This window comes from Octodon degus, unplaced genomic scaffold, assembly GCF_000260255.1.
Source record: "Octodon degus isolate 3935 unplaced genomic scaffold, OctDeg1.0 scaffold00019, whole genome shotgun sequence".
NCBI lineage: Eukaryota > Metazoa > Chordata > Mammalia > Rodentia > Octodontidae > Octodon > Octodon degus.
In genome coordinates, this window is record NW_004524595.1 from 22,344,320 (window position 1) to 22,357,315 (window position 12,996).

General features: G+C 37.9%; 1 protein-coding gene across 7 annotated transcripts in view; it reads right to left on the reverse strand.

Annotated features, from left to right (window-relative positions):
• The window catches only part of Aasdh (aminoadipate-semialdehyde dehydrogenase), a 41,636-nt gene that overhangs the window by 4,292 nt on the left and 24,348 nt on the right, over positions 1-12,996 (reverse strand). For 5 of the 7 annotated variants that reach the window (XM_023711132.1, XM_023711133.1, XM_004627526.3 and 2 more), the window contains 9 exons: positions 12,075-12,316; positions 11,526-11,632; positions 10,347-10,519; positions 9,727-9,919; positions 7,897-8,009; positions 5,172-5,949; positions 2,493-2,656; positions 1,071-1,193; positions 414-545 (listed from right to left, as the gene is read on the reverse strand). In XM_023711132.1, coding sequence (XP_023566900.1) covers positions 414-545; positions 1,071-1,193; positions 2,493-2,656; positions 5,172-5,949; positions 7,897-8,009; positions 9,727-9,919; positions 10,347-10,519; positions 11,526-11,632; positions 12,075-12,316 — 2,025 coding nt within the window. Of the gene's footprint in view, positions 1-413; positions 546-1,070; positions 1,194-2,492; positions 2,657-5,171; positions 5,950-7,896; positions 8,010-9,726; positions 9,920-10,346; positions 10,520-11,525; positions 11,633-12,074; positions 12,317-12,996 lie in introns of those variants that run through there. The other 2 variants (XM_023711134.1, XM_023711131.1) reach the window with 2 other exon arrangements.

The following is a 12,996-nucleotide window of genomic DNA, read 5'->3' on the forward strand; positions in this document are numbered from 1 at the left end:
AGAATCTTATAATAAATAAAGGTACACTTTTAGAAACATTGGCTATGCCTTCCAACTTTTATAACTTCACAAAAGGTATCATAAGATTAGGGAAACACTGCTAAAATTTTTAAAAACCAGGATAGAGGTGGCAAAAGTACAATAATGCTTGAATAGAAATCTCAAACCCACTACATTATCATTCAAACAGCAAGAGATCCCTGATTTGAAAAAAATCTGAATTAGTCCCAATACAATAAGTAGAAAAATGATGTCTGAAATTTTATTTCACCATCAATCACTGATTACGCCTTTAAGAAAGATATGTAAGGCTGGGAATGGCAGTACATGCCAGTAATCCCTGTAATCCCAACACTCGAGAGGATCACCAAAAGAAAAAAATAAATGTGTGAAACAGAAACAGATCTTTTTACCTGCTCTCCTGAGTGAGTAAAGCAGAATAAATTCCCATCCACACAACCAATACAAATGTACTGTTGGCAACACCGTGGGGAAGAGAAGAGAGGCTTTCCACAGCAATGTTTCCAAACTGTGTTCCCAGTAGTCTGTCATGGGTAAAAAAATAATTCACAGCATTTAAAAGTATTCCACTAATCAGTTGTCATTTTTTTTCAGTTGTTATTTTTAAAACAAGCTCACACATCTCCTAGAGGTAGGACATCAAAAACTGCCAAAGTGGCAGGTGGACATTAAACGAAGCTAGCATGTGTGGAAGTAGGCATTAAATTAATCAGTGCTTTTTATGAGATCTAGGATAGAAACTTCCAAAACTAAAAAGGCAAATAAATAATATATAAGACCTAGAAGAAAGAATTAGACAAGAAAAACTAAGATCTATCCTTATAATGAACAGTAAGGACTTAATATGACTATAAAATTCAGTCTAAAAAATTTTAAAAATAAATTTAAAAACATACACACAAACTCAGCTTTTCTCGTCTCTCCAGACTTAATGTCAATCATTTTAATGAATCCTACCAAACTCAAAGGTGCCCAAACATTCCAAATCCAAAGCATAAATAAAATTAAGAAGACAGATAGTAAAATCAATACAGTAATTTTACACCTACAGGATTCACAGCCAGTAAAAGACCTCCCAGGGTGGCACAATATAAATGATGTGGATTCAGGCTCAAACAAGGAGAAGAAAAGACAGTTCCTTCACATTTTAACTTCCAAATACACTTCTTTTTCTGCAAATACAAATAAAAATTTATTGGGTTCTACTTGTGGTTAACAAATCCATAATTCCTAGAGAATTTTAACTTCACCATAAAATACACACCCACTGAAGAAAACCAGAGGACAAAGCTCAGAGAGACTGTTTAAAATTTTAGCATTTTATCTTTCGTTTTGGGGGATATGTAAGTTTAATATATTTGAAATCACTGTCAATACCCAATTTGATGTTTTTCTTATTTTGTAAAACAACTTTAATATAATATGAACATATAATATCCCTTAGAAATATAAAATAATTGAATTCTTGACCAGATCACTGAAAATCATTTCAAACCAGTGATTACTGGCACTACTGGTCTCAAACTATTTTTAATGATTAAGTAAAGACCAGTGGGCATTATAAACAAATAGATGTCTGGGAAATAGACATCTTGGTGAACGTGTCTGTCTATATTTCTGATTATTTTGCCAGGACAAAATCCTAGGAAAAGAATCTTACAGCATGAAAGAAAATGAATTCGTTACCAATGACCCAACTGCTTTCCTCAGAGGCCTCAACAGTTCTATTACTGTTCTACTGCAGCAGTCAGCAGCCTCAACCTGCTACTCTCACCAGTACTCAATGTTTTCATTCCAACAATTTTCTAATCTATTTGTTTCTCTATCTCACAGTTTTAAATTTTCATTCCTTTGATTATTAGGGGCATGAAGCAGTACATACATTTGCTAACTATGTCTTCTAAGGGTCTTGTGTTTATGACCTTTATTTTTATACCAGTCTTTATATATACTTTATTTGCATTTGCTCTTCATTTTCATTTATACTTTGAAATACTAATACTTACAATATTTTATTTTATTTTTTTATTTTTTGGCAGAACTGGGGATTGAACTCAGGCCATTGCGCTTGCCAGGGAAGCGCTTATTCCACTGAGCCATCTCCCTGGCCCCAATACTTACAATATTTTAAAGTATGAATAAGCTTTGAATTTTTTAGTTACTGCCAAATTTTTCCCAGTTTTAATTTTTATAATCTTTACATAAATACATTTTTATGTATTTAGGTCTTAAAATATCTTACTGACTTTTTTTGTGATTTTTTTTGGTGGTGGTGGTGGTATTAGGTTAACAATTCTAAGTTCTTTATTTTTGAAAAGTTATTTGCAGTAAATTTAGTAACCTAATTCACCCCTTCTTTTTTCCAAATGCTGGTCTTGGCAGCAGTTACCACCTATTCCTAGACTCTGCAGTACCCGGGAATTTCTCACTCTTCTATGCCTATGATGTAGAGTGACAAGGTGAATTCTTACATAAATATCTAAAGCATACACATGTTGATCATGAGATCCAATGTAAACAAGTCCTGTGGTTGGATCCACGGTTGCTGAGCTTTTGACAGTGTCCTCAGTAGTAAACATCCAGTGAGTCTCTCCACTATTACTTTTTAGAACATAAACTAATCCATTATAACAGCCTAGAGAGAAACAAAATATAAAAGATGAGATTTAGATAAGTCCCTAAAAAATAACTGCTCAGCCTAAATCATGACAGTTCATATTCAATGAACTTCATAATAACCTATGCTCACTCCTCTGACTTAATTTTCAACAATGTAAAGCAGGAACTGAACAGAAGTCACCTGGATTAAATTCCTTCTTAGTGATGTCACCTTAGTTTTTACAAGTACTGTACTATGAAGTGCTTCCAGAAAAAGCAAAGCATACTATGGCAGTGAGTTTGATGGAGCTGGAGTTAAATCTTATCACAGCCATTACTGGACAAGCTACCCAGCATTACTGAGCCTTAGATTATTCTGAAGAACATAGATTCATCTACTTCAAGGGTTACTACATCAATTACAATACAATGTAGATAGATGCCCACAGCACAGAAGGTGTTTAAGAAATGCTAACAATAATAGTTAATGTTCCTTGATCATTTACTCTAAGTCAGGAGTTTTTCCAAGAGTTGCTTTGTTTTGTTTTGTTTTGTTTGTTTAAGACAAGGTCTCACTCACTCTTGAATCTGCTACATAACCCAATATAGCCTCAAATTCATGACCCTCCTGCCTCAGTCTCCTGAATGCTATAATTACAGGGATGCACCGCTACACAGTGCTCATCTAAGTGTTTCGCATCTGTTAATTCACTTAATCCTCAAGATGAAGCAAGTGGCCAGAGAGATGGCTCAGTGGAAGAAGCGCTTCCCTGGCAAGCGCAAGGATCTGAATTCAATCCCCGGTTCCAGAAAAAAAAAAAAAAAGATGAAGCAAGTGCTAATCTATGCATATCTTACTGATGAGACAGAAATAGAGAGGTTAAGTTCCCACAGCAAAATTATATAAAATTAATACATGGCAGAACCAGACATGTAGCACATGCTCATAATCCCTGCGCTCTGGGAGAATGAGACAGAAGCACTGCAAATTCAAGCCCACCCAGAGCAACTTAGCTATAGGGATGGGAATATAGCTCAGTGCAAGGCCCTGGGTTCAATCCTCAGTACTTGGGAGAAAAAAATGACAGCTAGGACTTAAACCTAAGAAGTCAAACTCAAAGGCTATGTTCTTAACTATAATCAGTTACTTTTCTCAAACTGCTCCCTTGTAAGTCAAAAGGGCCAGCTGGAAGCAATGATCAAAATCTACAAAGAGCAAAATCTACAAAGTGAATGTCCCACTGTCCAGTAAGGGTGGGGGGTAGGGATATCACTGGAAGCAGGCTCTGAGAATGGCTATTTAGGGCAACTCTATTTGCCTCTATTCTCTAGATGGCTCTGCCATCCCCATCATTTAGTGATTTAAGTAGACATCAGCTGGGAGAGGACAAGTGGAGAAATATATTCTTAAGCACTTAGTCTAAAAAAGTTTAATAAACAGATTCTAGGTGCATAGAAAGTGAAACTTACTTAGTTGGGGAAGGAGTAAAAGTATGAGGCAGAGACCTTATACTCAGGACCTCAATATTCCTAAGTAAAGCTTACATAATGAAAGTGAGCTGCAGCTAGCAGCTACCACTTCTTATGTACTCTTTGTGCCAAGTATGATGATGCACGCTTGTAATTCCAGCAGGAGGAAGGCTAAAATGGGGAGAGCAAAGAAGGCTCACTCCAGCAACTCAGTGAAACCTTGTTGCAAAATAAAAAATACAAAAAGCTTGGAATCATAGGGCATGGGCCTAACTCCCCTCCTTTTCAATGCTTACTAGGCTAAGAAATAGACTTCTACTAAAGAATGAAGTAAAAATGAAGGTATACAAGTCAAGAGCTCAGAGGATAAAAGGGCTCCTCCTCACATCCTCTTGGATCACCAGGGAAGTTACTGCCATGTTGTGAGGGCACAGCAGCACCCTGTGCAGAGGCTCAAGTGGCAAAACCCAGGTTCTTCCAAAAAACAGCAGTGAACTGAGACCATCTGTTAATAGTGATGTGAAAGAGCCATTTTGGAAACCAAATTTGCCAGACCAAGTAAAGCCTTTACTTACTTACGGAAACAAGAACCTGAGCCAGGATGGCCAGCTAACCTGCTCTTGCTGGTTAAAACTGAGAGAGTAAATGCTTGTCCTGGGTCATCATTTTGGGGGGTAATGTGATAAGCAAAATTTGTTTCCATTCTCTTGAGAAAACTGAAAAACAAAAATCTAGGAACTTCACAAAGGTCACAAAGTTTCACAAACATCACAAAGCTTGTGACAACTACAAAGCTAGCTCCAAATCTGGTGCTTTGACCCCAAGGCCCACATTTAATCAAAACCAAGTTAACTATTATTCTTCAGCAGCAATCAAAACCACCATCCATAGTGTTTTTTAAAATTTAACTTGGGAGCTAGGGAGATAACTCAGTGGCATAAGTACCTGTCTGGCAAGTGCAAGGTCCTGTGTTCAATCCCCAGTACCAAAAATAAAATAAAATAAAATTTAACTTGGTCCTACCAGCATTATTTCTATGATTATTCAATTTAACTTTACAAGCCTCAAATTCAGAAACTTACCCACTACGATAAAGTTTCCACACACAGAAACGCATGCTGATGACTCAATTCGATCTCCCAAAATCTGCTCCCATTTCACTTTCCCAGAGCGTAACTCGACCGCCTTCATTCTGTGGGAATGGGAGCCAATGTACACAGTTGCAGACGAATTATCAGCAGCTGGTATCACAACCAATGGGGAGGCATCTACACATTTGCCAGTGTCTGACCTCCACCTCACACATAACTCCATTTTCTCAACCTTTGTAACAGGGTTTCCCTCTGCAGAAACCTTTGCAACATGGGAACGACCTCTTGACTTCCCAATGAGCGCTGAAGGATTTGAGCTTTTCACATTTTTAATGTTAGTCTGTGAAATTAAATCAGGAGAACAGGCTAAAGGATAATGTCCTAACTCAGTAGAATTCACAGACAAAATCTGACTTCCTCTGCTGAGCGCAATGAAAGCATTTATGTCTTTGTAACTGAAAGGCAAGGTAGACCTCTGCTGCAAAGATTTTCCAATGGCTTCCTCTTCATCAGTGTCACTGAATTTCCTTTTGGTGGCATACATCTTGGTGAATGTCAGGTCTTCAACTGCAAACACTGTCTGAAGGATGTAACTGTGAATTTCTAAAATGGAGCTGTTGAGAATAACTTCCAGGAGCCCAGGTATTGGTGTACCAACAAGCTGTTCAATCTCACTGAGAAGCCGCACAGACTTTAGGGAATCACCACCACTGTTTAAGAAAAGTGAGTCCTCAGGAACCTTCACATCTTCTGGGAGACTTAGAGTAGACTACAGACAGAGAAGGGAGAAATGGGGTGAAGGCCCCAAACCAAAGCAACACATAGAGCTGATAGTACACACATTAAAGATATGGATGTTAAAAACAACACAGTAGGGCTGGGCACATAGCTCATAGGTAAAAAAGCACTTGCCTATCAAGTGTAAAGCCCTGAGTTTGCTCTCCAGTACTATAAAAAAGTAACAATAATTAAAATCATTTTCTTTATACTTGTACTATAATAGATCATCACTATGCAACAAATGTTATCATCAGCTCGCTTTAAAACTGCAAAACAGGGACTGGGGAGATAGCTCAGTAGACTAAGCACTTGCCTGGCAAGCACAAGGGCCTGAGTTCAATCCCCAGTTCCACCAAAAAAAAGAATAAAAAACTGCAAAACATATCCATTCAGAGCAGTTTTTCTATCTGTAAAATAAGAAATGGAGTTACAAAAACATCTGATTTACTAATTATAAAGCCCACAAGATACTAATAGCTGATACTGCTATAACATGGGAATAATTATCCTTATCTACTTCATGTAAATAAAAATTACAAGAATTTAAAAACATTGGGTAAGGGCTGGTGAGATGGCTCAGTGGTCTAAAGCACCTACTTAGAACAAGCTTAGCAAAGCACAGGGACCGCGGTTCAATCCCCCAGCACCACATGCCAGCCAGCCCCGCCCCCTGGTGGGCTGAGCTGGCCACACACACACACACACACACACACACACACGCATGCACACACACACACAAATAAAATTTAAAAAAATAAAAATAAAAATAAAAATAATAAATAAAAACATTGGGTAAAACTTTTGTCTTGATATTCTCTACTTTTATAGACAAAACTAAAAAGAATTCATCCTCTTTTCAAAAACAAAAAACCATTTTAAGAAAACTGGAGACCGGGAAGATGGCTCAGTAGGATAAGCGTTTGACTGGCAAACACAAGGATCTGAGTTCAATCCCCGGTTCCACCAAAAAAAAAGAAAAGAAAACTGTTGAGCTACTGAGACACAAATACAAAACAAATTTCCCTTAAGCAGAAACACATATGCTGTCATTGAAAGCTCTTCTGTAACAGGTAACAGATTACCGCACAGCAGCTAGGCTGTCTCACAGCTCTGACAAGAGCATTACTGTACTCACTGTCCTACTCAGGGAAAATGATGTCAAGATAGACTTTGTCGACCTGTGCCCTTTTTTAATGAGTCCATGTTTGTAATACATAATGAATTCATTCACGGTGGGCAGCTGGTATATATACGTTATCTCATTCTAACCTTTTTTATTCTGTTTACTCTTCCCTTCCTCCCCTTTCCCTTAACTTGTGCCTTTTTTTTCTCTTTCCCCTAAATTATGCTTTTAACTCCTTCAAAGAAATAAATTTTGGAGCCAAGGATATAGCTCAGTGGCATAAGGGCCTGCCTGGCAAGCACAATATCCCAAGTTCAATCCCTAGTAACACACACAAAAAAATCAATGAACTCATTTCAGGGCTCGCCAAATAGCTCAGTGGATTAAAGTGCCTGCAAGCAGGCACAGGGGTCAAGGGTTCAATCCTCAGGCCTGCTGTGCTGGCCCTGACCCCAGGGTGCACTGAGATGGTGATTGAGACTGGGCATGGTGGTGCATACCTGTAATCTCAACTCTTGGGAGGCTATAAATAGGCAGATCACTGAGTCTGATCTATGTGGTGAGACCCTGTAGACCCTGTAGACCCTACCCTAAAAAAATACAAAATAAATAAATTCCCTTGTTAGAAGTTTAATCTAATATTAGCTTAACCTGATCTAAAGAGAATCTACACTTTATTTCAGTATAAACTAAATAAATGAAGAAATATTACTTGACACCTGGGTACCAGTAACATTATCAGATTTAGTAATATTCCAGCATTCCTTCAAATGAACTCTTTATAAAAATAAATTTTTATTTGAAAAGTTGTACCTTCCACAAACACTGTAATTTTTCCCAAAGATCTTCTTTTCCACTGAGCTTATTCTGTGTCAAGTTTACACTGTCTAAATATATCTTGTTTAATTCAGAGACATCAACTTTGCCTTAAAGGAGAAAGAACATGTGTTTTAAAATAACATCTAAAGTTTTACCACAGAGTCTTTGTATTTCATTCTTCACTAGTCACACATACTTTTCATATAAAGCTTAGAAATCATATAGAACATTTTGTCACAGATAATTCTGGGGGGAAAAATCCTACCAAGAATGTAGTAAAAACATCCAAAGCTACCAAGATCATAGTATTAGATAAGAGGAATGAAGGAGCTAGTGTTTAACTAATATAGAGCTAAATCATCATCATCATCATCATCATCATCATCATCATCATCATCATCATTGTGCTTGCCTGGCAAGTGCAGGGTCCTGAGTTCAATCCCCAGTACCACAAAAAAAAAAAAAAAAAAAAAATAGAGAGAAATCATTTTGGCCAGGCGTAGTGGTGCATGCCTGTAATGTCAGCACTCAGAAAGCTAAGGCAGAGGGATCAATCACTGAGGTCCAGGCCAGCCTGGACTACATAGTGAGTTCAACACCATCTGGACTACACAGCAAGATACTATCTCAAAAACAAAAGAACACAAACCAAACAAACAAAACTAAAAAAATTCGTGTTAAATTGAGCAATTACTGGGGCTGGTGAGATGGCTCAGTGGTCTAAAGCACCTACTTAGAACAAGCTTAGCAAAGCACAGGGACCGTGGTTCAATCCCCCAGCACCACAGGCCAGCAGCCCTGCCTCCTGATGGGCTGAGCTGGCCACACACACACACACACACACACACACACACAAATAAATAAATATTTTTTTTAAAAAATTGAGCAATTACTGTTAACTGAACAATCACTACATTTTGAAGTATATTTTAAATAAAAATGAAATTAAGAAGGCAATATAATGTGGTGACATAAGTATAATTTTTGAAGCCAAACAGTAACAGGCAGAATTTTAGCTCTACTATGATGAGGGCTAATGTTATGTGTCAACTTAAGTGGGACATGGTAAGCAGATTAGACAGTGTTTCTGGGTATGTCTGGGAAGGTGCTCCAGGATGAGAAGGGCACATGACTCCACAGGCTCAGGACAGAGACTGCCCTACCAGAGTGGTTGGGTATCACCCAATGCTGTGAGGGCACTCATAGAACAAACAGCAGGGGCTGGGGAGATGACTCAGTACAGTAAGAGCTTCCCTGACAAGCACAAGGGCCTGAGTTCAATCCCCAGTTCCACCAAAAAAAAAAAAAAAAGACAGAGGGAGAAAGAATTTATCCTCTTCACTGCTTATCAGAGCTGGGACATCTCATGTCATCTCTAGGGTTTACATCACTAGTTGCCCAATAAACTCAGACTGAATCACACCATCAACTTTCCTAGGTCTCTTGCTTGTAGAAAGAGCATGAGACTCTTAGCCTCAGCAACTGCGCGAGTACAGTATTAAACCTCCTTTTTACATGTCTACCTAATATTAGTTCTGTTTCTCTGGAGAACCCTAACTAACATAACTTCTAATTAGGGAAGTGATTTTGAGAAAATTACCTCATCTGTTTAAGTCTTATTTTCTTCATCTGTACATGGGAATTATATACCTATCCAGAGTATTTTCTGAAGATTAAATTAGTTAATTACACAAAGCATTTAACAAGGTCTCCTGCAATAAATGCTAGCATCCTATATAATAATAAAGATCCATGTGGCCATTAAACTAGTTATAAATACAATCAGTGACATCTGGCACTGAACATACTGGTTGAAATTATTACCATGAGATGTAAATGGCAGAGTATCAATCAACACAAGTTCGTCTGGGATGGCATGATTTGGAAGATGTTTCTGCAGTTCTTTAAAGATGAGATCTTTTGCTACATCATCTTTGGTCACTATGAAGAGAATTAATTTTTCCTGATTATACCATGTAACTGCACAAGATTCTATTTGATCAAGTCCTTCAGCAACCTATAAGAGAGATTATCCCAATTTACAAATGAGGATATTCAAAAATGAACTTTCTAAATGCTCTAATTTGTTATGCATAAAATCAGTACAGCCAATTTAAATTTTCATATATTAGAGATTTGTTAAAAATTGCCTGCTACCATTACCAGCACACAGAGTTCTTAATATTTCTCAAAAAGAATACATACTAAAGCAAATAAAGCAATTTATTTGCACACGTCTTAAAATCAATTTTGTTACTTATTTAAAAAGGAACTAAATCTGTGTGCTAGGGATAAAAGCACAGAGTTATATCTCTTACTATAACTCATCACTAATATAAAAACCTTATAGTTAATACAGATGAGAATCCAGCATTGACATTTTGTGGTAGCTGCCTCTAATACCTACATATACTAACAGGTATTTAATATCTAAACAGCTCTACCTGTTGAACAAGTTCGATGTTTAGACGTTTGCCATGACGTTTAATCTGACTGTCCTTCCGTCCCAAGAAAAATATCTCTCCACCCCTTATAGTCACAAAGTCTCCTGTGGCTCTCATTGTGCCAAGAGGTACTGTCACTTCATCATCAAGAAAACACACTCTGTTTTTGCCACCTTCCAAAGATATAAAGACAGATGTTAACTCTAATAAAGGAATATATATTAAAAATCGTTAAATCAAGAACATCTCCAGGACCGTGGAGATAGCTCAGCATCTAAATGCCTGCCTAGGCAAGCACAAGGACCAGGTTTGATCCCTATGCCAGCCTGCCACAGGCACACCAAGCAGGCCACCAAGACCAGGCGTGGTGATGCAGGCCTGTAATTCCAGTGCTGGGGCGACTGAAACAGGAGGATCACTACGAGTCTAAGCTACGTAGTGAGAGCCTGTATCAAATACATGAAAAAAAAAATTTTTTTTTTTTAATTTTAGGGAAGGGTCTACAGGGTGTTCAGAGTCTCCCTACTAGATTGGACTCGGAGTGATCTGCCTGTTTACAGCCTCCTGAGAGCTGGGATTACAGGCCTGCACCACCATGACCAGTCTCAATTGCTGTCTCAGCGGGTCCTGGGGGCGGGACCGGCACAGCAGGCTGGTGAAAATTTCAAAAAAAAAAAAAAGTACATCTCCAAAATGTCCGTTATCAGGTCTCAAAATCTGAAGATAGGGAGTTCATTTTTAAAATTTATTATTTAAAATGTGATTTCTTCAAATTCTTAGAATATTGATTTTCTAAAATATTGATTTTCAAAAATATAGTTTTGAAGGGGCCGGGGAGATGGCGCAGTGAAATAAGCCCTTCCCTGGCAAGCACAAGAGCCTGAGTTCAATCCCCGGTTCTGCAAAAAAAAAAAAACCCAAAAAACAAAAAAAAAACCAAAAATATAGTTTTGTCTATAGATGTAATGGTGCACATAACAGTTTCTAAATTATTTTTACTAGTATACTAGATACTTTATGTGAAATAATTATAGTAACATATTAAATGTTTCACAACTATGAGATTGATTAAAACTTTTCACTGAAAAGCACACGAGACAAGAAAATGAGGAAAATGATAAACATATCCATTTTCTTCCCTTCAAAATAGATATTCCAAGTCTACAAATGTGGAACAACCTAAAAATACTTGGCCACTGCCTTCTTGAATTGTGAAACCATCTGCATCTCTGACTTCAACCACAGTTCCAAGCAGTGGAAATCCCAGTGGCACAGGCAGTTCACATCTACGAAAAACACAAAGCCGACTTAAAATTTCATGCTGGCATCAAATATTTTTCTATGTATTTAAATCACACTATACCAAGGAGGGTGGGTTGTTATGTAAATACAAAGACTGCCACTAGAAAAGACTAGGTAAAATGACTATTGCATGTTTTTCTTTACAATTTAGTAACAAAAGCTTCCAGCAAGATCTTAGCACCAGTTACAAAAAGAAAGACCTCCAACTTCAAAGACTAGATGAACAGTGTCTCTTTAGTTATGACATCAGCCCCTGCAAAACCATTAGGGTCAATGTAGAGCTCAGAGGTAGACTGTGTGTCAGCCTGCAAAGCCCTGGTGTGATCCCCAGCAGCTACCCATCCCACCAAATAAACCAAAGTAAAAGACAGCCCACTGTTATGATTAAAATCCTAGAAAAACATAAGCTTTTCCCTCTCTACTTACTTCAAAGTAGAGTTTAGAATCTTCTCAGGAATCCTGTAAAAGGTTGCCCAACTTGATACTTCTGTGATACCATAAATATTAAATATTTGTGTTTTGTTTCCTTTTCCTATCCAGTTTTTGAGTACAGTCAGCGATGGGAAAGGTTCCCCACCAAGGGCTAACACTCGCAGAGATGTACTGGCTGATAAAACTGTTGACTTGACAAGCTGAGATCCAAATCTTCTAAGCAATGTTGGTGTTGCCTATGGGTATATTAAAAAAAAATAATAATTTCATTTCTTTCCTCTCACTTCTTAAAAAAGTAAACACTGTAATTATACACTCAAAGCTTTATATTGGAAGACAGATGGAAATCAAGGCTATGTTTACCAAATGGCAAATAATATTTGGAAAATTACTAAGGTAAACATTATGTTTTTAATGTACATAGAGATCTTAGAAAAAAACAAGCAGAAAAGATTAGTTGTTTCATGATGTAGTTTTTAAGCCTGGACAAAATTTTCCAGGAAAATAGCCTGGTGATAGGGCTGGCCAAATAGCTCAGCAGATTAAAGCACCTGCTTAGGCAGACGCGGAGGCCATGGTTCCATCCCCAGCCTGCTATGCTGGCCCTGCCCCTGGGGCACCCTGAGACAGCAATTGAGAATGGGTATGGTGGCGCACGCCTGTAATCCCAGCACTTGGGAGGCTGAAAACAGGAGAATTACTACCAGTCTAATCTACGGTAGTGAGACTCTGTAAACCCTATACTAAATACACTAAAAAAAAAAAAAATTACCTGTGTGCTTTGTAAATCTTTCTCCCCTCCCCCGCTCCTGACCCCTTGCCCAGAAAACTGCTGATTCATTTCTGTCACTGTCTGTCAAGGTGGCAATTTCTAGAATTTTATATGAATGGAATGAAACCATGGGGGGCCAGGGAG